This window comes from Pseudopodoces humilis, chromosome 19 (assembly GCF_049639895.1).
Source record: "Pseudopodoces humilis isolate 2021_Gansu_Grassland_sample_001 chromosome 19, ASM4963989v1, whole genome shotgun sequence".
In the NCBI taxonomy this organism is placed as follows: domain Eukaryota; kingdom Metazoa; phylum Chordata; class Aves; order Passeriformes; family Paridae; genus Pseudopodoces; species Pseudopodoces humilis.
In genome coordinates this window covers 2,785,140-2,810,560 of record NC_142218.1, presented here as the reverse complement: position 1 = coordinate 2,810,560, position 25,421 = coordinate 2,785,140, and the positions used below count along the sequence as shown (strand labels likewise).

Genomic DNA, 25,421 nt, shown 5'->3' with positions numbered 1-25,421 from the left:
TATACAGGCAATGATGGATGTTTAAAGGGAGTTGGGAAGAGCACAAAACTTCCTTTTTGGGCCAGTTTTCCATACTGACTCTAAGTGTTTGTTGGATGAAGACCACGCTCCCGGAGGTCCCATTCCAGACCCTAGTGGCTCTCAAGGAGCCACCATCTCTTTGCTGATGGCTCATCAAGCTCAGCTATTCAACCACCAGGAAAACATGAACAGAAACTTCATAAAGGCACTTTTCCAGTATACAAAAATATTAATGAATTTGTCCAGTATCCTGCCTACAAGATACATTAATTTCAATTGACGGCACTCAAGGCTTTAAGAGCCAGTGCTGCAGAGGGTGGACAGAATGGAAGCAAAGGAGAGTAAACAGAGGAGAGATTTCTAAGTGCCCATGACATTTGTTCAAATACTTTATTTCAATCAGCTTAAAAGGGAAACATAAAGCTGAGCTTGCTCCTAGGAAAGGGAATGAAATTGAAAACCAAGTAATGCACTGAAAGCAATTCAAAGGGAGCCGAGAGGCACCATCTGCTGCAGAGAGGGCACAAGCAGCCCCAACAAGGGCTGGGTTTTGCTCTTCTCATGATATTTTTGTCTCCAAACACCATCTCCCATTGTCTTGTCTAGAGAAGAGAAGCCACTCCAAAAAGCCAGTGTCTGAACACTGCTTGGGAGAGTTTCACCTGCACAGACTAAGTGATTTCACATTTATTTTGCCAAATCCTAGGGGTGAGGGTCCAGGCCAGACCCTGCCCTTCAGGAGACAATCCAGGGTTCAGAGCTCATGTTCGATTCAGTCTAGAAACACCAAGAGCCATTAGCAGGAAAAAGCAGGAGGGGAAGGAAAGCAAGAACCAAAATATCATCTCAGAAAAGGTGTGAAATTCCACTTCAGTGCCAAAAATTCCTTTTTCCAATTCTCCAGCCTCTTCCATGAGCACACTGAGGGGATGAGCAGCATGTGATGTCTGATCTGGGTGTATTTTCCTGGGCAAAACCATCTGGTTCCACTGGGAAGCAAGATTTGGTGAAAGCTGCTCTGATTCCAATCACAATCCCACAACGTCCCCTGTCCAGTTCCCATCCCAACCTCACCACACCAAGGCATCAAACCCCAGCTCCAAGGGAGATAATGAGGTGGAAAAGTGGAATTTGGGGCAAAGTGATACCTGTGGCTTGGTTTCCAAGGAAATTTGTGATTTATTTATTTTTTTGTTTCAAAAATAGGAACTCATCAAGCTGATGAAGAGGGGAGGCTGTTTGTGACCACCTTCTACAGTAGCCTGTGGGGTAAAAAAGTGTATTTATTCAGCAGTGTAATTTACTTTTAGTAACAGAAGAGAAAGGTGAGGCTATTGATTTATCATTATTTTCTATTTGTTTGCTCCTTTTTTACATCCATTTAGCTCCCTGGGTTTCTTTTATCTGAAAGCTGTCTCTGACAGGACGCAATACATTCAGCATTTCTATAAATATGTAAATATAAGATCTGTATGTGTAAACACACCCGCATAAATCAAATGGTAATGATGTGTGTATCTATATTTGTGTACATATAAAAGCTGAATTATCTCCAATTTATCCAATGCCCTTTCTATCTCCTATGTGCTTTAAGTTCCTATGTACATACAGTCTTCATATTAATATGAAAACAGCACCTATGAGGAATACAGATAAAAGACTAAAGAGCCTTCCTGGTGGATAAGTCACTCCTAATTCCTTAATTTCTTTCTGCTTGTTCCCCAGAGCATAAATAAGTCTGCACATGTTTATTTAACCTCCTTGTTTAGCCAGTTTTCGTGGGGTTTGTATCCAGGATACCTGCACTGATGCCAAGAGGAGTCTGTGGTTATCCCAGGAGCTGGTGCTTCGGTCCTGATCCAGAGCAAACCTTGGAATTAGGAGCAGGAAAATAAGGATGCACCAGACAAGGTGAAGACTGAAAGGAATTAAAACAGAGCAAACCTTGGAATTATGAGAGGTAAATAAGGTTACCTCAGAGGAAGCGAAGGCTAAGAGGAATTAAAACATCCCAGGGAGATCTTGAGCTGAATTTTCCTTGAGCTGAATGTTCCTTGGGCACAGGAGGGTGGGATGCTCACACCTCTCAGCTGGGGGTTTGTGGGTGTCCCACTGACTCCAGCCCCACTGCAGCATCCTGGCACCTTCCCCCCTGCACAGAGCTGGTGCTGAAGGAAGGAAAGGAAAGCAGAGGAGAGCCTGAGATCCAGATTTTCTCCCAAAGGGACTCTTGGGGTCACCACGGTCTCTGCTGCCCCCTCCACCCTGTGTCCATCTCCCGGGAAGTTTTTACTGGGGTGAGGAGGAGAGCTCATCCCATAAAGGGTAGCCCAGGGTCTGGGGTGTCTTGTGAGTGTCAGCAAATACTCAAAGGGCCAAATGCTCTGGAAATGGGCACAAGAACCCAGAAAACCAGAGAGATCAGCTCAGATGATGCCTGAGCACCTTGAGCCCAGAAACTGCAGCTGGTTCTGGCTGATTTCAGGATTTAGCAGTGCCCCAGCCTGGCTGAAGCTCTGGATTTATCACAGAATAATCCCAGAATGGTTTGGATTGGAAAAGACTTTAAAGATCATCCCATTCCACCCCTACCATGGGCAGGGACACCTTCCACTGTCCCAGGCTGCTCCAAGCCCCATCCAGCCTGGCCTTGGACACTTCCAGGGATCCAGGCTCTACCACCCTCACAGGGAACAATTCCTTCCCAATATCCCATCCAACCCACCCTCTGGCAGTGTGAAGCCGTTCCCCCTTGTCCTGTCCCTCCATCCCTTGTCCCCAGTCGCTCTCAGCTCTCCTGGAGCCCCTTTAGGCACTGGAAAGGTCTCTGAGCTCTCCCTGGAGCCTGCTCCTCTCCTGCCTTTCGCAGTCCCCAGCTGCTGCCCTCCCGTGCCGCTTGTCCCGCTGGCAGCGAGCCCTCAGCACCACAATTTCCCCTCCGGTAGCTGCGAGACACCAAAGTCGGGCTGAGCGAGAGGATTTCCCGTGGGCAGAGGCCGAATCCCGGCGGGATGAGAGGGATGGAGCTGGCGCACAACACGAGCTCCCCCTGCAGCGCCCGGCAGAGCCATCCCTCCCAAACCCAGCCCAAAAACTGCCCCTCGCCACTCACACCGAGCACGGCGTGCAGGGAGATGCTCGGAGGGTCTCCAATCCCTCCTCTCCCTCTTTATCCCGCTTCCCGTGCCCGTTTTTTGGCAGCATCTAAAGGAGAAGAGCAGCCAGAGCTGCGGGCTGTGCTGGGGGGTGACAGTGAGGGTGACAGGGGGACAGAGCATCCCCACATCCCCCTCTGCCTCCAGCAGCCAGCTCCCACCTTTCTGCTCGGGCCAGGAATATTCTTGTAAACTGCACTCTGTGTCGATAGATCTAATGGAAGGAAAAAAACACACTGATATTTTGGGATGCCTGAAAAAGACCTTTCCGAAATTTCCGGAGCCCTGGGAGCATTTTGGCCAGGGAGCTGAGCTCTGGCCCATTGCTGGTGGCTTTGGATATAATTTTGGATTTGCTCTCTAATGGAGAGGGGAGCTATTTATGTATTTATATATTTATAACTCTGCTGGGCTGTGCTGGGCATTAACACCATCCTGGAGCCAAGAACTTCAATTCCTGCTTTGGGCTAAAATGACATGGATATCATCACATGGAAATCAGCCCACAAGGGAAAAGGGGCTGAGGAGATTTGGAGTTGTGTCCAGAGGACATCCCCCCTTGGCTGCAGGACATGGAGGAGGGGTTTTGAGCCCAGGTTATAGGGCTGGGATTGCTCAACTCCCTGGTCCCAGTGTTTTGGTGGGAATATGAGCAAAGCCACAGCAGCACAGGGGATGCTGGACACGCCACTGGCTGCAGTGGCACTGCCAGGGGCTCTGCAGGCAATTTCTGCTTCTCTTGCTGCCCTCTAAACACAAAGGTTATGGGAATTAACATCTCCTCCACTCTCAGTGCCCTGAGCTGGGATAGCATCCCTGGCATGGGGATGTGCTGTGGGATACTGCAGTGCCCAAGTCCTGTGTTATCTCTGGGATGTCTGAGATCCGGGATATTTCCTCCAAGATATCCAGGGGATGACTTCTCCCTGCTGCAAGGATGCCCATGGAGGGTTTTCTCTGGGCATCAGATTATTTCTGCCCCAGGTCTGCCATAGAGTGCTGGCAGCATCCAGGGATGCCATCTCCCTTCCCTCAGCACTCAGGTGAACCCAAAAATATTTCCAGGTTTTGCCAGGAGAGATTTCCTGGGATTGCCTGGATGGGTGTGAGCATGGCAGGGTCAGCACAGGCAGTGTGCAGGAGGAGGGAGAAACAACACTTCAGATTCACAGAATCACAGAATATCCTGAGGTGGAAGGGATCCACTAGGATTATAGAATTATATTATAATATATTATTAAAATGTTATCATATAGATTATAGAAGTCCAGCTCCTAACCCTGCACAAAACAACTCCAAGAATCCCACCATGTGACCCACTAAGGCATCCCAGCAGCAGAGAGGTCACAGCAGGGAGGACACAGCCTGTGGGTTTTGGGTCAATTTTTTCTCTTTGTCTCTCCATTCCTAGGTCAGGTCCCCCCCTCCACATGGCAGAGAGCACCCACAAGAAGGATTCAGGCTGGGGTACCCCAAGGGGGTGTTTTTACCCCACACCTCAGTGCTGTCAGCAGGCAGGACCCTGAGATGCCCCAGCCTGAACCCCAAACCCAGAGAGAGCCATGAAACAGCCCCAAAGCGCTGAGCACAGGCTCCTGTGGCTGCCAGGATATCCCTCCCTGCCCTGGGCTCCAGATCTGCTCCTCCATGGACAGTCCTGCAGCCACCAGGACATGGGGACAGGGAGGTCCAGCCAGGTGCTCCACACCTGGAGCAAGGTGGTTTTCCCAGGGTATCCCAGCCCTGCCTCCCACCCCAGGCAGGTTCAGACACCTGGACTTTTCCACTGAGGTCACCCCTAGCCTCTCTCTGGGTCCAAAACCCTGGGTATCTTGTAGGGAAAAATACAGCTTTTTCTTCTCTCTCTTTTTCCAAAGTTTTCTGCAGACACATCCCTTTTTCACCACTGGGGAAATGCTGACTTGACAGCATTGTTTTTCAGCCCGTTTACAAAATTCAAACCCAGGAAAAGTTCAGCCAACATGTTCTCCAGGATTTTCTCTTTGCCAGAAGCTCAAAGCTTTCCCCAGAAACTGCTGCAGCTCACAGGACTGCATGTGTCCCTCCATGTGATGCCATGAGGATGTTCCTACCGACACCAGACCCCAGCAGGGTCCTGGGGCTCCCCTGCAGCCCACCCTGCCCTGCAGCAGCACAGCTCCTCCATCTCCAGCCTTTTCCAGTGGATGTGCATCACTCCAGCTGCACAGCAGGGTTCAGCTCACCCTCAGCACAGGAACGTGGAGGAGGTGGAGGCAGCCGAGTCCTGGAGCAGAGAACATCCCGAGCTGGAAGGACCCCAAAGAGACAGCAAAGGCCAGCTCCTGGTGGCCATGGGATGTCTCCCCATCCTCCTGCCAGGGCTGTGTCCCCATCCCTACCTGAGGAAGGTGGCAGAACTGCCAGCATCGCTTTCTGGGCTCCTCTGGCTTGTTCTTCACTTTGCTGCACAATATCTCATCATCCACCCCACTGAAATGTATATTTCCCTTTTAAGAGCTCTCCTAGAATAATATATTTTTTTATTATCGTGACAGTGAGGGCTCCTGTTGCCATGGCTACATGCCCTTTGCTGGAGCAGGAGCTTTCTGGGTATTGGAAATTCCGCAATTTTTCCTGATCTACATGGTTTGATTTTATTTTATTTTAATTTGATATTTATTCCCATTATCATCTGCTGAAACAACAGGTCATTTATATTGCATATGGATGTGTCACCACTACAGCAAAGCCTTCAGAAACAACCTTCTGCTTTCAGAATGAATTATTCTGGGGAGGAAAAAGTCTCCCATGCAGCATTGATAATATATAATATAACAAAAACACGGGAACTCTGAAAAGGTCTCATCTGTATCTCACCACATCAAACATTAAATCCCATTCCTGGACTCCTGAATGAGAGTTATAAAACCCAGTCAACTTTTCTGTGCTTTTCATCCCATTGCTGTAAAACAAACCTTTATCTTCTGGTTGTCAATTGAGCCCCACTCTGGACCTGAGCCTCTTGAAACCTCATCTGTTGGAGGACACACAGAGGGAAATTAAATGGATGTATTAAACTGAGATATAGATGGATAGATGGATGGATATGGATGGATGGATGGATGGATATGGATGGATGATGGATGGATGGATGGATGGATGGTGGATGGATGATAGATGGATAGATAGATAGATAGATAGATAGATAATAGATAGATAGATAGATAGATAGATAGATAGAATAATTCAGTTTTTTACTCCAGCATTTCCTCACAGACAAGTGTCATAACATTTACATTTGGAAATGGATTGTACATGGGCAAGGACATTAGAGGAACTTTCCCAAAGATTTTCATTCCTTGGGCTATTTCATGGTGCAGGATTGTGCTCTTCTTCTGCTGTCAACATTCACTGGGAGGGAACAGGGATGTGTCCATTATACAGGAAGTGAAACTGAGGCACAAAGCCAACCCATCCCTGCTCCCAAACATGAGACACAGATCTGGGGTGAAAACATCTGAATTTCTGCTGAATTTTTCCTCAATGTTTTTAGTAGCAGCATCCAAACCACTGCCTCCTTGTTTCCTAGTGAGAAGGATGATCCAGGTGTCACCTGTGGGTTCTTTTCCCTGTTTCATCAGGACCAGGGATGCTGCATGAGACCCATTTGCTTCCCTCCCTCGCTCAGCTTTTATTGCTATTTTATTTTTAACTAAAAATAGTAGAAATGAGTGAAAGCAGACTAACATCACATAGAAACTCGAGAGAAAGCAAATTGTCCAGAAACTCAAAGATTTGCCTACAGTAAGGCAAAAAGTTTCTTACTTAAGTCTTAAAAGGAAGCAGATGAAGTGAGGTAGTGAGTGGATTTAGCTGGAGCACACAGGAGAGTCCTGGGAGGGGAGGTGAAGCTCCTGGAGAGTGTTTGATGGCAAGGAAATGGCAGCTGGGGAAGGGAAATGGGGCCCAGCCCAGGAAAAAATGGGAATGTGATGGGAAACGAGGTAAAGGGTGTTTCTGTTCCCACCTCAGCCTTGTGGAGAGCCCAGCTCTGCCAGGAAGGGAGGCAGGGAGAGGCAAAGGGACGTGCCAGCGCTGCTCAAAGGGACTGAGAACAGCCCCAGCAGGACACAGATCCCACCTGGGCACAGCCTCTCCCTGCTCACACCAACCTGCTCGGTGTCCCCCTGACAAGGAGACTCCCACCCAAGGACACAGCTGAAAACTTCCCCCACCAGCTGCCCTGTTATTTTGGGGGAAGTGTCTCCCTGAGAATGTCACAGGTTCAAACATCTTCCCCCAATTTGCTTTACCTCTAATTCCAGCAGGAGAAGAGGGTTATCCATGATTCATTTCTCCTGCTGTCCATGAGATTCCACATCATGTCCTGTTCCCATGGAGCTGTCACTGAGGACAAGGGGATGGATGCAGGACCTGGGGGCTCCCAGGGGTGTTTTGGCTCCCAGAACACCTCAATGGTTTTTATACTCACCAGGCAAACATTGGGCTTGCTTCCCCTGGAGAAAGGTCTGGAAAAGCCCATCCCTGTCCAGGGATGTGCACAAGAATGGCACAGCCAAACTGCCACCATGGGGCACATGTGGGGCTGTGGATGTTCCACGGGATGCACTGAGGGATGTGCCACAGGATGAGCACTGGAAATTGCTCACTTTCCAGGCAAGCCTTCAGCCGAGGCTGAACGAGAGAAAACATCCTCATTACAGCCTCAGATCCCTAACATTTAACACGGCTTCCCCACTCCCCCAGGGCTCCCTCCTGGGGAAGATCTCTCCTGTTTACATCCATCAAATGCCAAATCCCGTTTCCTCATGCCCTGATGGGGCAATGTGGGTGGGATCACACAAACTCCAGGTGAATATTGACTTTCCAATGACACTGTTCTAGCCCGAACACCACCCGCTGCACGGGGCAGCCAAAGAGGGCCAGCGTGTCGGCGGTCCAGCAGAGGAATTATTTGATTCCCCTGCCCTGCAGCAAGCTGTCTGCCAGGAAATTTTCATTTGGTCTCTCCAACTCGAGAACCAATTGTAAATGTCAGTGCTAAACACTCAGATTTAAGTGTTGGGTTGTCTTGTTTGATTACGGCACTGAAAGGTCAGAGCTGACTAATGGAAGTACAAGCGGTGTCGGGAGGGAAACTGTGTTCTGCCGGGGGAGAGCAAACACCTGGGGACAACCTAATCACTCTTCCCGCTGCATCTCTCTCTTCCCTCTCCAGCTCCTTCAGTCAGGGCTGCTTTTACAACCTGGAAAAGCCATTTCTGGGGAGAATTCCTGCTTGTGACGCTGCTGGGGATGCTGACAGCGCTGGGTATCCCTGTGGAGGAAACTGCTCACCTCACCATGGCCTGGCTGGATTTTCTCCCAAAAGGAAAGGGATTGCACCAGAACTGGGCTGCTGTCACCCCCACTGGCATCACCCACCTCTCTCCATGCGTGGCTGGGGCTTTGATGCCAACGTCGCTGAGCCTCCACTTCCATTCCCCATTTTGCTCAGGCAAGCAGCATCCCAAGAGCTCCATGCAGGGAGCAGAACAGGGCTATTTTCCCTTCTCCCTTCCCATTCCCCACCACTCACACACCTTTGAATTCCCCTTCCCCTGAGCTGTTCCACTTGTGGTGACCAAATAAAACTCCAGCTGCCTCAAAGTGACCGAGCTGAGGAAATCTGCTTTAACCTGAGCCCATTCCCATCATTCCTGCTCTGTAAGCAAAATTCATTATACTTATTATAAAGCTGCTTTTAAAAATATTAGTCCATCTGCCTGGCAGAATAAAACCTTTAGGAGCTTCTACTCCTCTCTAAGGGAACAGAGTGGTGGTCCCAAGCAGGAATGTTCATCACTCCATACAGATGCCATCCTGCACCGGGATCCAGTGCTGACAACCCCAAAATCTTCCCTGGGCAGAGAAATCCAGTGATTCCAGATGTCTGAATGTTTCTGGACATTTACATCAATGAGCACTGGAAATTTTAGGAAAATTAGGAGTGTTAGGGAATAATTGCAATGTCTTTTCCCCAAGACTCTGGGGTCTGTGGTGGCACTGGCCTCGATTTTATGGTACCAGCCTGGAAAATTGCCAGGGTCCCCAGGGTGCTCACAGCACCTCTCCAGACTCCTTCCCAAGAATCCAAGATCCTGCTGGGCTTAGGGAGAGATCTCCAGCTACCCGAGCCTCCTTTTTCTCCAGGCTCAGCCCCCCCAGCCCTCTCAGCTCCTCCTGGTGCTCCAGAGCCTCATTATAGGAGGCTTTTGTTTTATTCACAGGCTCCTTTGCAGGAGCATCTCTGGGGAAAGGATCCTGTTAAGTGATGGACAGTGCCAGAAGGGTGAAGAGAAACCACCATAAAATGTAGAAGGGGAAAAAATCCAAACACCATCACCAAATGCAAAGAAAGCCAAGAAAAGAAATATCCAACTCCAAACTGAGCTGTTTCCTCCCTGGCTCAGGCATGGAGCAGCAGCACTGGGAAAGTCAAAGCAGTTTGTGGTCCATAAGATTAATAGGAAATCTGCTCTGGATTGGGAGCGATTCCCTCTTTTATTGCAACGAACCCCAAAGAGTAATGGCTGCAGGGCAAGAAGAGGAAGGTAAATTGCAGTAATAATGTGTTTCCTTGTGCTGACATGCTTTTGATCATAGAAAAATACACCATCTGTTTCTAAATTACTTGTTGTATTGATTTAACAGTTAGGAGTGGGGGCGGAGGGGATTTCTTTTTTTTTTCTTTTGCAAATCCATTTTGCAAAGTCTCCTGGAAATCTGACAGTTATGTGCAATAAAAAGTAAGGGCTTGTTCATCATAAAAGATTCCTGCTGCCAGCCATGGGGCTGTGCTGGGAGGAACAGGACATCCCCTTCCTCTCCATCACCCTGTCCTGCCAGGAGCTGTGCAGCTGAGTGCTGATGTACCCCATAGGAACTATTCTTACACCAAATAAACTCTTACTGTGCTGCTTCTTCCCTGGGAGGGTGGGCAGGCCCTGGCACAGGGTGCCCAGAGCAGCTGTGGCTGCCCCTGGATCCCTGGAAGTGTCCAAGGCCAGGCTGGACAGGGCTTGGAGCAGCCTGGGATAGTGGAAGGTGTCCCTGCCCATGGAATGAGACGAGCTGTAGGGTCCCTTCCAGCCCAAACCTGTGGTTCTATGGCTCCTCCCTCAGACCACACACACCTCACTCACTGCCCTTTTTGCTCTCAATTTCTATGGATTTCCTTCCTTTTATTGCAACTTTTCCCCCTGCACCCCAAAGGCTGCCACAGCATCAGAGTCCCTGCCCTGGGAACCAGTACAGCACATGGCAAAACCACGTGTCACCCCAAAACCTCCCTCAAGGCTTCCCCCTTCACAGGGCAGCAGGATACCTGACATCATTAAAACCCACAGAATCAGAGAAGGTCTGGGTTGGGAGGGACCTTAAAGCCCAGCTCATTCCACCTCCTGCCATGGGCAGGAACACCTTCCACTATCCCAGGCTGCTCCAAACTCCATCCAACACTTGGACACTTCCAGGGACCCAGGGGCAGCCACAGCTGCTCTGACATTATTTTGCTGCTAATCACTTGTTGTTCCTCTGCCTGCAGCCTCAGTGTTTTAGTCCCTGGCTAATGGCTTTCCTGGGAGACTCCAGGTGCCCCCATGACAGGGCCAGTCCAAAAGGAGAAGGTTAACCCAGAACTTGGCACTGCAGTGATGCAAACAGAGACTTTTCCTGTTGTCCCAATAACTTTCCAAGCCTCTGCTGCTGCTCAGCCAAGCAGCTGCTGCTAGAAAAATATAAAAAACAAAATACAACTTTCTGGAGTTTGGAAATGATGCTCACCCTCCTCTAACCATCCTAAAGTGCAGGGAATCCAAACCAAAGCTGCTGCTGGCATCAGCCTGTCCCTCTGTGCCATTCCCAGCAGTTGGGCACTTTAAAGACTTTTTGTCCCCACCTGAACCCCTCACAGTGTCCCCATCACCACCAGCTCACAGCAGCCTCCAGGCAAATCCCTCCCTTCCCCTGGTGGAAAACACCCCAAGGCTCAGCCCAGGCAGCACCCACAAACTGATTTTCGACTTAGCAGAGTGAAACCAGGAGACAGATCTTGGCTCCTGCTGGTTGTGGTCTGCACAGTTTATTTAACCCTCCCAACAAGGCGTTTTCATGCAGAATCTTTTGGTTCATAAAAGTCATTCCGCAGCAGCCACCTGACAATCCTCCCCCAAACTGAGAAATAAAGTGACCCCAGAGTGCACAAAACCAAACGAACCGTCCAACTCCAACAGAGAAAAGTGGTTCCTGTCACTCCATACAATACAGAAAAATTTGGCAAATACAGCTGATCTTGCAATTCCTGTCCCTTAAGCATTTTAGAGCTGGTTTGGCCTCCAGCCCTTGGGCTGTCTGTCTGGAATACAGACACAGGTCCTTGTGCTGCAGGACCTGGGGACTCTCCGAGGGAACCAACCCAGGTGCGGAAGAGCTGCCGCATCAGCGTTTTGAAGTGGGCAATATAAATATAAAACGTGGATACAAATGGGTTCTTTGTACAGAAAATATCATCTCTCAAGGCACTGGGGTGATGGCCATGTGTCCACTCGTGGGCTCCCAACAGGCTTCTCCAGCTGCTGAGGAAGGAGGGGGAAGAAAGCACCGGAGAAGTCCTGGTGCTGCCATCCAAGAGGGGGTTTCACCCCACCGCTGCCCCCAAACACCCTGAGGGGTTTTCCCTGGCTGGATGGTGCTTTTCCTTGGTGGAGGTGATGTGATCCCATGGGGGCTGCAGTCTCCTTGGGATGGCTCAGGGCTGGGTTTGGCCAGGAGGGAGGTGCATAGATGAGCCCGGGGTTTGGGCCTTCTCTGGCCAGTGCTAGGCTCCCTCGTCATGCCAGCAGTCCCAGCCGGGTCACCTTGGCCGACAGGAAGGAGTGGATGATGAAGACGATGGTCTTGGGGCAGGAGTGAAGGTCCAATTGCTGCAAAAAACGAAAGGAGGGATGTTTGTAACGGGGAGGGCTGTTCCTGCAGCAGCCAGCTTTCAGCTAGGGACCATCCAGAGCTCCCCAAACCCAGCACGGCTTTACTGGGGCCCTGGGAAGGGCTGTGCACCCTGGCTGGGGTGGGCAGATGGGGCCATGTGTCACCCCCATGCCAGGCAGGAAGGGTGCTATGAGCAGGGCGGGTGCTCTGCTCCTCCCCTGCCCCCAGAAGCGTGGGTGGGGCTGCTGAAGGCAAAGCCAACTCACGATCTCTCCCTCTGGACCACCAAAATCCAGGTAGAGCATCTTGGTGCCATCATCCGAGGACATCTGCAGCTTCTCAAAGGGCTGCTGGAGCAGGATGGTCCTGCTGAGCCCGGGCTCGCTGGTGGAGATGGTGAAGCCCTTGTCGATGTGGACGGTCAGAGTGCAGTCCTGCCCCTTCCACGTGCAGGCTGGGGACAGACACAGGACAGGGGTGAGCAGGGGATCCCACCGCACCCCCCGGTCCCCCCGGGCCCCCGCTGACCTGCCGACACCTCCTGGGCCAGCTCGGCGGCGCCGTGGGTGCCGTCCACCAGCAGGCGCGTCCACAGGGCGAGTTCTCGGGGGCTCTCCAGGCTGAAGAGATGGGTCTGCACGCCCAGGCGGCCGCCGGCACGCAGCGCGAAGGAGCGCTCGGCCTCGTACAGCGCCGAGCCCTTGGCCGGCCCCGAGTGCACCAGCCTGCGGCACGGCCAGCGCTCAGCACCGCGCCCCGCACGGCCCCGGCACCGCCACAGCGCTGCCCCGCACCGCACCCTGCACCTCACCCGAGCGCTGCACCCCTGCACCGTACATCATCCCAGCGCCAGCACAGCACTGCCCCGGCACCTCAGCCCTGCACTGCCCCGGCACCACAACGTCCCAGCACCTCGCACTGCCCATCGGCACCGCACCGCCTCGGCACCGCACCTCAGCGGCGCTACTCACACAGCTCAACCCTGCTTTGCATCCCGCACAGCCCCAGCACATCCCGCACAGCCCCAGCACATCCCGCACAGCCCTAGCACATCCCGCACAGCCCCAGTACAGCCCCAGCACAGCCCCAGCACAGCCCCAGTACAGCCCAGCACAGCCCCAGTACAGCCCCAGCACAGCCCCAGCACAGCCCCAGTACAGCCCCAGTACAGCCCCAGTACAGCCCAGCACAGCCCCAGCACAGCCCCAGTACAGCCCAGCACAGCCCCAGCACAGCCCCAATACAGCCCCAGTACAGCCCCAGTACAGCCCCAGTACAGCCCCAGCACAGCCCCAATACAGCCCCAGTACAGCCCAGCACAGCCCCAGCACAGCCCCAGTACAGCCCCAGCACAGCCCCAGCACAGCCCCAATACAGCCCCAGTACAGCCCAGCACAGCCCCAGCACAGCCCCAGCACAGCCCCAGTACAGCCCCAGCACAGCCCCAGCACAGCCCCAGCACACCCCCAATACCTGCCCAGCTCAGCCCCAGCACAGCCCCAGTACAGCCCCAGTACAGCCCCAGCACAGCCCAGCACAGCCCCAGTACAGCCCCAGCACAGCCCCAGCACAGCCCCAGCACAGCCCCAGCACAGCCCCAGTACAGCCCAGCACAGCCCCAGCACAGCCCCAGCACAGCCCCAGTACAGCCCCAGTACAGCCCCAGTACAGCCCCAGTACAGCCCAGCACAGCCCCAGCACAGCCCCAGCGCCCCACCCCGCTCCGCGGCCGCCAGGGGGCGCTGCAGCCCCGCGGATGAGGCCCCGCAGAGCCCGCGCTGGAGCCGGCCCGGAGCCGCCCCCGGCCCAAAATCCCGCCCCGAGCCCACGGCCTGCACCCTGAAACCCCGCACGGATCCCTCCCTCAAAACCCGCCCTGAAAACCCGCCCCGACACCCGCCCGAAACCCCCACCCCAACCCCGCGACTCAGCACCACTGTGCCCACTGCCCTGACACCACCCCTCGACACTGTCACCATCCCCACTGCCCTGACACCACCCCTGGGCTCTACCATCACTTCAAATGCCTCTGCCACCATCCTGGAGTTCTGTCCTGACCCCCAGCCCCTGGCACCACCCCTGGTCACCGTCACCACTCTGGGTGTCTGACACCAGCCCTGGGTTCTGCCCTGACTCCCAGACCCTACCACTGCCCCCAGGGAGTGCCACCACCCTGTCCTTGAGCGGGGCGGGAGGGCACCGAGCTGGTGGCCCCTACCTGGTGGCGATGAGGGGGTAGCTGTGCGTGGGCTTGCCCAGGGCGTCCCGGCTCTGTGGCAGGCTCCCGTACAGCAGCAGCTCCTTCTCTGTCAGCACGGCCAGGAGGTTCCTGGTGCCGGCGCTGGGGAGCTGCAAAGAGATGGGTCAGGGCCACCGGCAGCACGGTGGCACGGGGTGCCGGGGGACCAGGGGGTACCTGCTCGGTCAGCCAGCCCACGTGCTTGACACCCCGTCCGGCCACCGTGCCAGCCCCCGCCAGCTGTGCCCGCAGCTCCTCCTTCACCCTCGGCAGCAGCGCGGCCGCGTTGGCCTGGATGGCGCCGAGCCACGACTGAGCCGTGGCCTCGTCCTTCGCTCGCAGGAAGAGGGCAACTCGCCCGTCCGCCGAGCAAACCTCCAGGTACCTGCAGGGACATGGCCCCGATGAGTCCCCACCCGCCCTCGGCTCCCCGGGGCACCGCGGTGGCGCTGCCGGCCCCGGTGCCACGTGCTGACCTGTGCTCCGGGTCGGTGGGGAGGCACTTGCGGGACACGTAGCACATCTTCAGAGGGACACTCCGGCTCTCCCGGAGCTCCCGAGGGGACAGCAGCGGGGATGATCGCTTCTGCTGGGCAGCAGGAGAGGGGTCCCAGCTAACAGTTGCCCCCGCCGAGGAGTTCTTGAAGTAGGGCGAGATCTCCTTCATGTACTTCACTGGAAGAGAGACAGCAGCTGCTGAGGACATGGCACAGGCCAGGGCAGCCTCATCCTGCCCTGCTGAAACCCCCTGTGCTCTCTGCATCAGGGCTGGTGACCCCTCCATTAGCTCCCCAGAGCTGTCACTCATGGCTGCTGTGGGTCCCCTGCTCCTGTGGGTGCAAGGGTGGCACTGGTGGGGAGCTCACACAAGGGGTGACACAGAATCACAGAATGGTTTGGGTTGGAAGAGACCTTAAAGATCAGCCCATTCAACCCCCTCATTCCATTTACTGGGGACTTCAAGCAGCGTTAAAGGGACCTTCATGCTGGTACATTCATGCCAGAGCTTGTAGGGCACAAGGGGAAGATCTGTGCAGATATCAGTGGGGCCTTCCTGCAGGGTGCAGGGGGATGGAGCATTGTGTGGCTCTTGGGAGGATGGAGGATTTGGACACTAAGCCCAGGAGTGGTCAGGGTTCTGCTGGTAGACACAATTATGGGAGGCTGTGGCCTCAGTGATAAGAGCAATTGCTTTAGGAACAGAAGAACACTGCTTATCACAGAATCATCTGGGCTGGAAGGGAACTTAAAGCCCATCTCAATTCACCCCCTGCCATGGCAGGGACACCTTTCACTGTCCCAGGGTGCTCCAAGCCCTGTCCAACCTGGCCTTGGACACTTCCAGGGATCCAGGGGCAGCCACAGCTGCTCTGGACATCCTGTGCCAGGGCCTCATCACCCTCACAAGACATCCTGAACCTCTTCAGTACCTCAGCCCCACCATCCCAGCTTGGGGTGCTCTGCAAGAGGGATAAAAACCAGCCTTTTCCCCCTTTTTCCTTCCCTTTAACCCAGATCAGTTCATAGTTGCAGACCTGAGCAGTTCCCTCGGACAGCACACACAGCCAGGGGTGGGGAATGGGAAAGAGTCCCAGGCCAAAATTACACGGTCCAAACTGTGCTGGTACAGCCAGTCCTGCTGCCAGCTGAGGAACAGCTCTCAAATACCCTGGCTTGGCCCCAGGAAAAGCCTTGGAGAGTGTGCTCTCTGCTCACACAGCCCTGCCCTGTAAGTCACAAAGCAGGGGCAAGAAATCAGTCCCCAGTGAGCCTGGCTCCAGAGCCAGAGCCCTCAGAGCCACACTGGGATGGCAGCCGACTCCAGAGGTTTGGGGGAAGGGAAGGGGGAGATGAAAGGCACCACAAATTGATGGGGCCCCACAACCACATCCTGAAAATGAGTTTGGCAATGCTGGCTGAAACACTCCAGCTGAGCAGGCGGGATGCCAGTCCTGGTCCTGCCCTGAGGCAGCACGGGACCAGCTACTGACTCCAGGGAAGGGCTTCCCTTTGGAGGCCCTTAGGAAAACACTGCAGGACAGACACATGCCTGCAGCCACGTCCCCAGTCATCCTGGCTGGTTCCACTCCAGGTCCAAGCCAGCAGAGTGGGTGGCAGGACGGGGGACATGAGCTTGGCTTTGCAACCAACACTTGTAGGTGGCTGGATGGGCCCAGCTCCATTGCTGCAGCCAAGCCACAGCAGCCTGATGTGCTGCCAGAAAGGAGCCCTTTTCCCACCAGGAAAGAGTCTGCACCAAGAGCCACCCACTCCCAAACTTCACCTGGCCACCACCCATCTCCTACCCATCTTCCCCCCATCAGCCCCAAGGCTGCCAGAGCTCCAGGAGTGTTTTAACAATGCTCTCAGGGATGTACAGGGTGGGATTGTTGAGGTGTCTATGCAGAGCCAGGGGTTGGACTGGATGATCCTGGCGGGTCCCTTCCAACTATTGTGTGCTCTCCCCTTTCATTCCTATCCCAGTGAGCCCCCTAAAACCCCTAAATCCTGATAGCCCGGCAGGAGCTGCAGGGAGCCAGAGCCCCGTGGGTGCTCTGCGGGACGGGCTATAAATGGCCACGGTGCTGTGCCACGCGGGCCGGGTCACCCCGCGGTGGCCCCGGGGCCAAGGAGGCGGCGGGGGGCCACCAGCCTCGTGCCCTGCACCTCCCGTTTCAAAAATAGCCACGTTCCCGCAGGCATCCAAGCCGCGCTGGATCTGACTCGAGCCATTAATCTTGGCAGCGGGGACCTGCCATTATCCCGGTGCCTGGGAACTAACTGGAGTTCAGAAAGATGCCATTGAGCCGCTGAAACCCGAGCGGCGTCCCTGCGCCAGCCCCTGGCTCCCCGGGCACGCGGGGGACGTCACCGGCATTAGCGGGGCGGTGGCGGGGTCACGTCCCGAGGGAGCCGCGGAGCACGGGAGCAGTGCCCAGTCCGGGACAGGGCACGGAGAATGAGGCAATAGGCAGGGTGTGTGTCTCGGGTACGTGGCTTTAAGGAGGTTTTCAGGCTGGTAGCGAAGCACGGGGGCTCCTGAGCCAGCACGGGGAGCTGGGAGGTGCTGGAGTCTGTGATGCTCCCCGGCCAAGGCCAGGTCACAATCCCATGGGAGCTGATGTTCCCTCCAGTGACTCCAGCACTGCCTTCACAGCGGTGACTTACACCTCTGCCAGTCCCTTCACCACAGTTGGTATTGAATGGATGAATTCATTACCTCCATCTCTTTAAAGCAAACAACTCAGACTGTGTCATGCATCACCTCTGCTAGTGGTAACTGTAATTCTTGAACTGTCTTTTCTTTCTAATTAACACCTTGCAGTGCTGGGGCTCCTGCCTGCTTCCTGGCAGCCTGCACCCTCCAAAAACCACTGGGCAGCAAACACTGCCTGGCTGCTGTTGCCTTAGAGCCACCTACAGCAGGCACAGAGCCCTCAGTGGCTGCTGGGCTAATCCACATGTTCTCCAAAGCCACGTGGGCTCTCCAGGGAAAGAGCCTGTCCCTCTGATCCTCTCCAGAACAGGGGACAAATAGGACCTCTAACTGCTCAGGGCTTTACACTAAGGAAAACTTTATTTTTTAGGGTTCTGGGGAACAGCAAAAGTCTCTGGGTGTGTGGCCACCCATCCCATGCCAGGGCAGTGCCTCTGCAGGGGGCCAGGTGGTGGCACAGGGGCTCCCAATCACTGGAGCATCCCACGTGTCCTGAACCCTGGAGTGAGCTGCACCAGGGACACGTTTAACCAAAGGCCCTGGGTCTTGCCTCTGTGTTGCAGCTGTTTTGGTTTTTTTCTCCCCAGCATTCCAGAAAGGGGCAAAACCATCAAAATTTTGTGGTTTTATTTCTTGGGTAGAAATTCTCCCTCTCCAACAGCCCATCCCTGATAAGGCTGGAGAACAATCACAAACCGCTCCTGGCATCCTGGATCCTGAGTCAGCACAACCTGCCCCACGCATCCCCACGGCTCAGCACTGCTCAGAGCTAAGCCTGACCCTGCAGAGCTTCACTGAGGAGCCACAATGCTTCCTCCAAACAGGAAAACAGACATGGACACCCAGAGCAGCTTCAAGAACACCGTCCCACTGCTTGGGTTCACCAGCACACCCTGCTTCAGCCTGGAGATCACAGTGTGGATTCCAAGAAGTTCCAGACTCCATTTCTGGTCAGGAATAGGATTGTGCTGCTGTTTCTCCTGACAAAATCTTCCCAGCAGCATCTACCCAGCTCAGCAAGGCCACCCCATCAGGAAATCTTCCAGAGAGCTCCTGGAGACTGAGTGCTGGCCCTACAGAGATGCTAACCCCACCTCCAGCTGGTCCCTCTCTGCCTCAGGGTTAATGAGGCAAAACTGGCATGTTAAACTGGGGGGCTGAGCAAACACACTTCCCAAAGAGACACCCTGAAATGACCTGCCAGCTCCAACCCAATGCTCTGATGTGCTTCCAAAACAGGTAACAGTCCCCAGCACCCCAGCCTGGGACCATGCCCTGTCCCTGGCTCCAAGCATGAACACAACAGCAGCTCCTGTCCCAGCTGCCTCAGCTCAAGTCCTTCTACCCCAGGGAGGAAAACCATGGGATGCTACAGGGTGAGGCACCACTGCTGTCCCTCCTGCCCCAGGATCCCATCCCAGCACTCAGTGCCACATTCCATGCCCCAGCTCTTTGTTAAACATTCCCCTGTGCTGCACCGTCAGCAGGGAGATCATGGGACAACCCTCCGTGTTTCCAGGGAGGAGAAACAAACCCAGGAAACTCCCCAGAGAAAGCAAAGCTTCAGAGCAGAAAGGTGTGGAGGTGGCATATGTGCCCCATCACCTCTTGGCATCATTCCCAGGGCAGATCCAAAGCCTTCCTTCCCACGGTTATGGAAACCAGCACTCCAGAGAATCCCCAGCTCCACTCTTTCCCAGCACCCATTTTTCTGAATTTCAGACTTCCAAGCAATTATTTAGCTAAGCAAGTCCTAAAGAGCAGAGCCAGCCCCAGAAGCTTCCCTGTGGCAAATAAATCGTGGATGTGAGATGCCCACAGCTACCCCAACTCCTCCTCCCCACTGCTTCCAGTTCTCCCCCCGTGACAATACAGCCTCACCAGGAAAACCACTCCTGTCCCCAGAACCCTTCCCAAGGCAGCTGGAAGGATGTTTATCAACCTTCCCCTTGCCATGGAGAGTCTCTGGATTCCAAGCAATGAAAATAAAAAAAAAAAAAAAAAAGAGAAAAATAAGGCAAGGGAGAGCAACTCTCCCCAGAATAACAATGTAATATAAATACAGTCCAACTCCTCCTGCAAATACCAAGAGAGTAGTTTGGCACATCCAAAAAAAATCTTGGCAGGACACACAGAGAGGTATCTGCGTGTCCTCACGCCTGGGCAGCAATGACACCAAGGAGCCTGAAGCCAAGCTGAGCAGCCCAGGGTGAAATCTGGCACGTGGAGCCACTGCTGATACTCACATTAGAACGCATCACCTCCCAGCTCTGCCACTTTGGGAAGTCTCAGCCCAGCTCACTGCCCTGTGAGGAGGTTCCAGCTCTGCCAGTTTTGTTACCTGCTGCAATGCCACCTGCAAACCATCCTAAAATCTCCAAATCCCAGGAATAACTGCAGCCAGGAGCAGCAAGGAATGAACAGACACTGGCTGTGCCAAACACTCTGGTTTAGCACTCAGAGCACCATAAGGAAAACATGCACCATGCAGGGACCAGAAAATGTCTAAGTAAGAGCTCTTTTTTAAGCTCTGTCTTCTCTATGCAGGAGAAGGCAGCAGAGAACCCCCTGGTTTAAAAACCCTTCAGGCACTTTAAGGCCACTCCCTGCCCCTCAGCCCTGCCACCTTTCCCTGGAGCAGGGTGTTTGGCCAGCCAGCTCCTGGCGAACCACAGGAGTGGCAGGTACAAGGCAGGGCCACCACCTCCACAAGGCAGTGACAGCCTGACCATGGCACAGTGCCAGCCCCACCACCCCCACAGCAGCACTGCACTGTGCCAGCACACCCAAAAACAGGGAAGGGATGGAGATGTACCACATTTATCAGTGACATCAGTGATCAGATGAGAAGCAGAGATCCCTTCCCTGCTCTGGGTGGACCCCAACAACATCAGACACAAACTCATCCTAGAGCTCCAGAGTGCTGTAGCAGGAGCCAGCCCAGCCCCAGCCTCCTCCCAAGGGTACCTGCTGGGAGTTTTAAATAATTAAGAAGCCCAGCAGGTCATACCTGAGCTCAGCAAGCTACAGCAAAGTCCCTGCCTGCAGCTGCCTCCCAGGAGGGGGACCTGGATCCCAGGGAATGGAGGAGGAGGAGGGGTGCAGGGGGACAAATTGTTCTCTCCAGAAAGGGCAGCTTCTCTCCACCTCTGGCAGGAGCTCTGTCAGAAAGGAAACCCACACTAAAGAATGGACAGAAAATAACAGAGGGAGGGTGGTCTGAGAGCAGTGTCTCCAGGCAGGAATTTTGTAGACTCACAAAGAAAGAAGCTCTTGTATTTTTCTTTGGTCAGAAAAAAAACAACAAAACCACCCCACCACCAACCCTATCTGCTCCTAGCAGCTGTGCAGAGCAGCACATTCCTCCAGCTGAACCGTAGTCCTGAGGCTCTCAGGAGAGGAGGAACCCACAGCAGAAAGGGCTGAGCAAAGCTAAAAATGAAAATCTGGAGCTGAGACAATCTGGGGAAGGCACAGGAAAGCCAGAACCATGGTAGTTGCTGGCAGCACAGCATATAGAACTGCTTTGTCCAAGGACAGCCCCGAGCACTGTCCCCAAATCAAACCTCCCTCTGGGATCTGGGAAGGGTCTGTGGTGCCAAGCCCCCCTTGTTAAGCAAGGTGACCCCAGGGACTGGTTGGAAGTGAGGGGAGGGGAATGCTCTTTTTCTGAGATTTGGGATGCTCATCCCAGCCTGGCCAAGCTGGCAGAGAGTGGGCATACATGGACAGATGTGATGTGAAGGGTAACCAGAGAAGAATGGGGTCTCTCCCTCAGGACTCCCATGGTCCCAACCCATCAACCCTCACCCAGTCCTCAAGGAGGGCTTGAGGGCTCCTGCAGTGTGCCAGCCCCCTCAGGGCTGGGAGACACCAGGGACCACCTGCCTGGTACCGAGAGGGAGCCTGTTCCCATGGAACAGCCTGCTCCAGGGTGGTGAAGGCTGCATCCCTGGGATGTCTGTGGCCTCAGCTTCCAGGGATCCCCTAGGTGGGCAGCAATCCCATGGATGGGTAGTTCCTGAGCAGGCCCTGCCTCACCCTCCACCTGCCCAAAACCTGCCCAGCAAACCCCAAAGTGCTCAGCGGGAGTCGGGGGCCAGTGCACCCCCTCCCTGCTGGTATAAACCTACACCAGCCAGGGATGTGGGTTTAAATTAAAAACATGGGAAAAGCAGAAAATGTTTTCTCTTGCCCCAGGAACTGCAGACGTGGGGGTGATGCTGTGCAATGAAAGAATCCCAAATCCCAGAAACTCGTCCCACGCCTCCCACTGCTGCCTGCCCAAGGTCCCACAGTGGGGAGACAGAGCCCCTGGGCATGGAGCACTGGCACACACATCCCTCCCTCTCCGGAAGGAGACTGGGAGATCCCAGCAGTTACCTCCAGCTCTCCGGATGAGCAGACAAATTACTCTGCATATGTTGTTTTCCATTTGAAAGAGTATGCAAATGCAGCTGCAGATGATATGCCACCCCTGTGTCATCCCAGTACCGAAGGACCCTTCTGCCCCCATCACATCCTTGTCTCCTACCTTCCAAGATCACTTCCTTGCCCGTTTTCTTCAAGGCCTGCACGGCCTCATCATGCGTGGCCTCGGACAGGTCGGTGCCGTTGACAGCGAGGATGGCATCCCCCACGTACAGCGCCTCGGTCTGATCCGCTGCCAGCCCCTTAAAGATCTTGGAGATCAAGATGGGCATTTTATTCTCTCGGCCACCTTGAAACAGAAGAGACAGGGAGCGATTGTGGCTGTTGGAGCACTTGGAAGCGTGGGTGGGGAGGGGGATGCTCTGGTAGCAGATGGTCCCAGCAAGGCTGAGCCTTTCTGCTGGCACTCAATGCACGGTGCCAGGTCAGCCCACTGCCCACTCCCCCAGATACCCACAGGACACCTGTACCAACCACAGCAGCCAAAGCACCATGAGGCTTTACAGCTGATGAAGTGATTGCTCCAAAACCACTCAGATTGGTCACAGATTATTCACAGAGCGAACACATAACATGGCCATCTCCCCATCGGTTTTGGCAGGAAAGTGTATCGTTATTTGCATTATTAATCATGTGTGCTGAGCAACTATCCTGGCTCCAAGGACTTTATGATCTCAACAGATAAGACAGCTGAATGTTTTTGGAGAGGCCAAAGAGCCAGGGAGAGGTGAACTACTCCGGCTGCGTGTTCCTGTCCACACAGCAGCCCCATTTACTAGCTGCTCCCCACTGTCCCGACTAAAAGAATGCTATTCAAACCCCTGGCGGCTTCAGGAGATCAATTTGCACATTGACTTTTGTAACCCGAAGGGAGATCCGAGCTGCCTCCGTGCCAGGGCGCAGGGATGCAGCAGCCACTGCCCGAGGCAGCCGGGGATCAGCAGTGCCCGATGTGCCCTGCGCCCCGGGACAGCCTGTCCCGAGGAGTGCCCAAGAGATGATCCTCATCCCAGAGGGAGATGCTGAACCCAGCCCGCTGTCACTGCCCGCCCCGGGCTGCTCCCAGCCAGTGCCACAGGCATTTCCTCGCTCAGCCGCCTGCCAAACCCTGCGAGGGCTCCGGTTATCAGCTGTCAGAGGCCCCGGCGGGGGCTGCTTCGTCCTTGAGGCAGCGGCTCCTCGCACGGCTGCCAGCGCCGAGAGCCCTGCCAGGCTAAGAACCTCTGCCAGCCCAGCTCTTGCTCGGCTCCCCGCTGTCCTGCCAGCCCCAAGCCCCGTCCCGTGGCAGGACATTCACCTGCGGGTGGCACCCAGTGTCCCTGTGTGAAACACGGCTGGCACATGAACACTGACATGCCATGAGCCCGGTGAGCAGTGATGTCCTGCCCTACCAAGGCTGCCCCACCCTCCACAGCAGCTTCCACTACCCGGTTTTGATGGCAACTACTTCTTTTCTACATACGTCACTGCAAAAATAAAGTTTTAACTGAACCAAGGGAAGTTTCTCCTTTCCTGGGAGAGCCACAGAGCAAGCAATAACTTGGCAGCCAAGGGGAGTTACGAAAGGGGGTTTGTCCTTCCCAAAAAAAGGGCTGAAAGGCGGGGGCACCCCGCAGACACGGCCAGCAGTGTCGATCCAGCTCCAACACCCGCACATTCACATTGCAAATCCCCCTCACTTCCAGAGGGAGCGGGAGGTTGAGGCTGTGTCCTCTCCGAGCTGGGAGAAGCCACGTCAGGAGGCGAGAGCTGCCCTGTGACTGCGCCCGGGGCTGCCGAGCCCGCTGCCTCTCACAGCCACGCTCCGTGACAGCCCCGTCCCTGGCTCCCCGCTGCCCTTTTCATCCCGCTTTCACAGTTCCCAACTCGCTCGGAGCCTCGTGAAAATTAAAGGCAGGAAGAAAGGCAGGAACGCCATCCTTTCCCCAAGAAGTTTCCAGCCTGAAGTTCAGGCGAGTCACCAAGGAGCGGGACAGCTCGGGAGGGAGAACAGACATTTAACAGGGAGGCTGCCCGCGCTTCTCGGGAGCACACATCTCCAAACCCGAGTGCGCTGTTAAACACCCCCCACCCAGCGCCGGCAGATCTCCAGGGCCTTTACATCGCTCCCTTCGTTCTGCTGACAGTATTAAAGGGGCATTTCCCAACTCAGGAACACGGTGGGACAAGGACACGCCGGCCCAGACCCCCCTCTGGCTGCAAAAGGGCAACTTCCGTGTAAGCGGGTGTCCCCCTGCACCTCACCTGCCCCGTGGGACAGCACCGTACCCGGGGGTGCGGGGAACAGCGGGAGCCCCCTCCGGCTCACAAACCGTGGGGCTCCTCAGCCCGGCCGGGGCACGGCGGGCCGGCACTGCCCGTCACTCCGCACCCCAAATCATCGCCCTTTCCGTAGGCTGGGAACGGTTCGGGTCCCGTCACTGCCACGTGTGTCCCTCCCCGTCCTGAGCTGGGGCTGGGGGATGTGAGAATCCCGATCTCAGCCCCGGTCACCGCGGGGCTCGCTCAAAGCGAGCCGCGGGACGGCAGCAGCAACAGGTCCCGGTGCCCCTCGCCCCCCGCCGCCCCGGGATCCCCGGGCCTCACCTTTGATGCTGATGCCGAGCCCCCCCACGTCCTGCTTGACGACGCGCACGGTGCGCCTGATGTTGGCGAGCGCCTCGGGAGCGGCGGAGCCCGGCTCGCCGCCGTTCAGCTGCGCCGCCGGGGCCTCGGGACCGGGCCCGGGGCCGCCTGCGGGGCTGACCCCCAGCACGTCCTCGGCCAGGGTGAGCAGGACGCGGAGCCACTGCCCGCCGGGGCCGCGCAGCTCCAGCAGCCCGGTGCGCGGGGCGCGCCTGCCCGCCGCCATCTTCGCGCGCTCCCCGTCCCACACCGCCCCGCGCCGCCCCTCAGCGCCCCGCGCACCGCCTGTCCCCGTCCCACACCGCCCCTCACCGCCCGTCCCACACCGCCCCTCACCGCCTGTCCCCGTCCCACACCGCCCCTCACCGCCCGTCCCACACCGCCCCTCACCGCCCGTCCCCGTCCCACACCGCCCCTCACCGCCCGTCCCCGTCCCACACCGCCCCTCACCGCCCGTCCCACACCGCCCGTCCCCGTCCCACACCGCCCCTCACCGCCCGTCCCCGTCCCACACGGCCCCTCAGCGCCCCTCAGCGCCCCTCAGCGCCTGTCCCACACCGCCCCTCACCGCCCCGCGCACCGCCTCTCCCTGTCCCTGTCCCTCACGGCCCCGCACTGCCTCTCCCTGTCCCGCACCGCCTGTCCCTGTCCCGCCCCACTCCGCCCACCGCCCCGCACCGCCTCTCCACAGCCGGCACAGTTTCTCCGCGCTCCGCACCGCCTCTCAGCGCCCCGTCTCGTCCCGCCACGCACCGCCCTGGGA

General features: G+C 55.6%; 1 protein-coding gene across 1 annotated transcript; it reads right to left on the bottom strand.

The window, feature by feature from the left end:
• Nucleotides 1-11,271: 11,271 nt before the first annotated feature.
• SNTA1 (syntrophin alpha 1) lies at nucleotides 11,272-24,885 on the bottom strand. Its single transcript, XM_005532865.3, has 8 exons — nucleotides 24,620-24,885; nucleotides 22,137-22,322; nucleotides 14,862-15,060; nucleotides 14,563-14,770; nucleotides 14,365-14,495; nucleotides 12,675-12,871; nucleotides 12,413-12,600; nucleotides 11,272-12,142 (listed from the first exon to the last, which is right to left on the bottom strand). The coding sequence occupies exons 1-8, from the start codon at nucleotides 24,882-24,884 to the stop codon at nucleotides 12,050-12,052; spliced, it is 1,467 nt and encodes a 488-aa protein (XP_005532922.2). The 5' UTR covers nucleotide 24,885; the 3' UTR covers nucleotides 11,272-12,049.
• Between the last annotated feature and the right edge of the window lie 536 nt (nucleotides 24,886-25,421).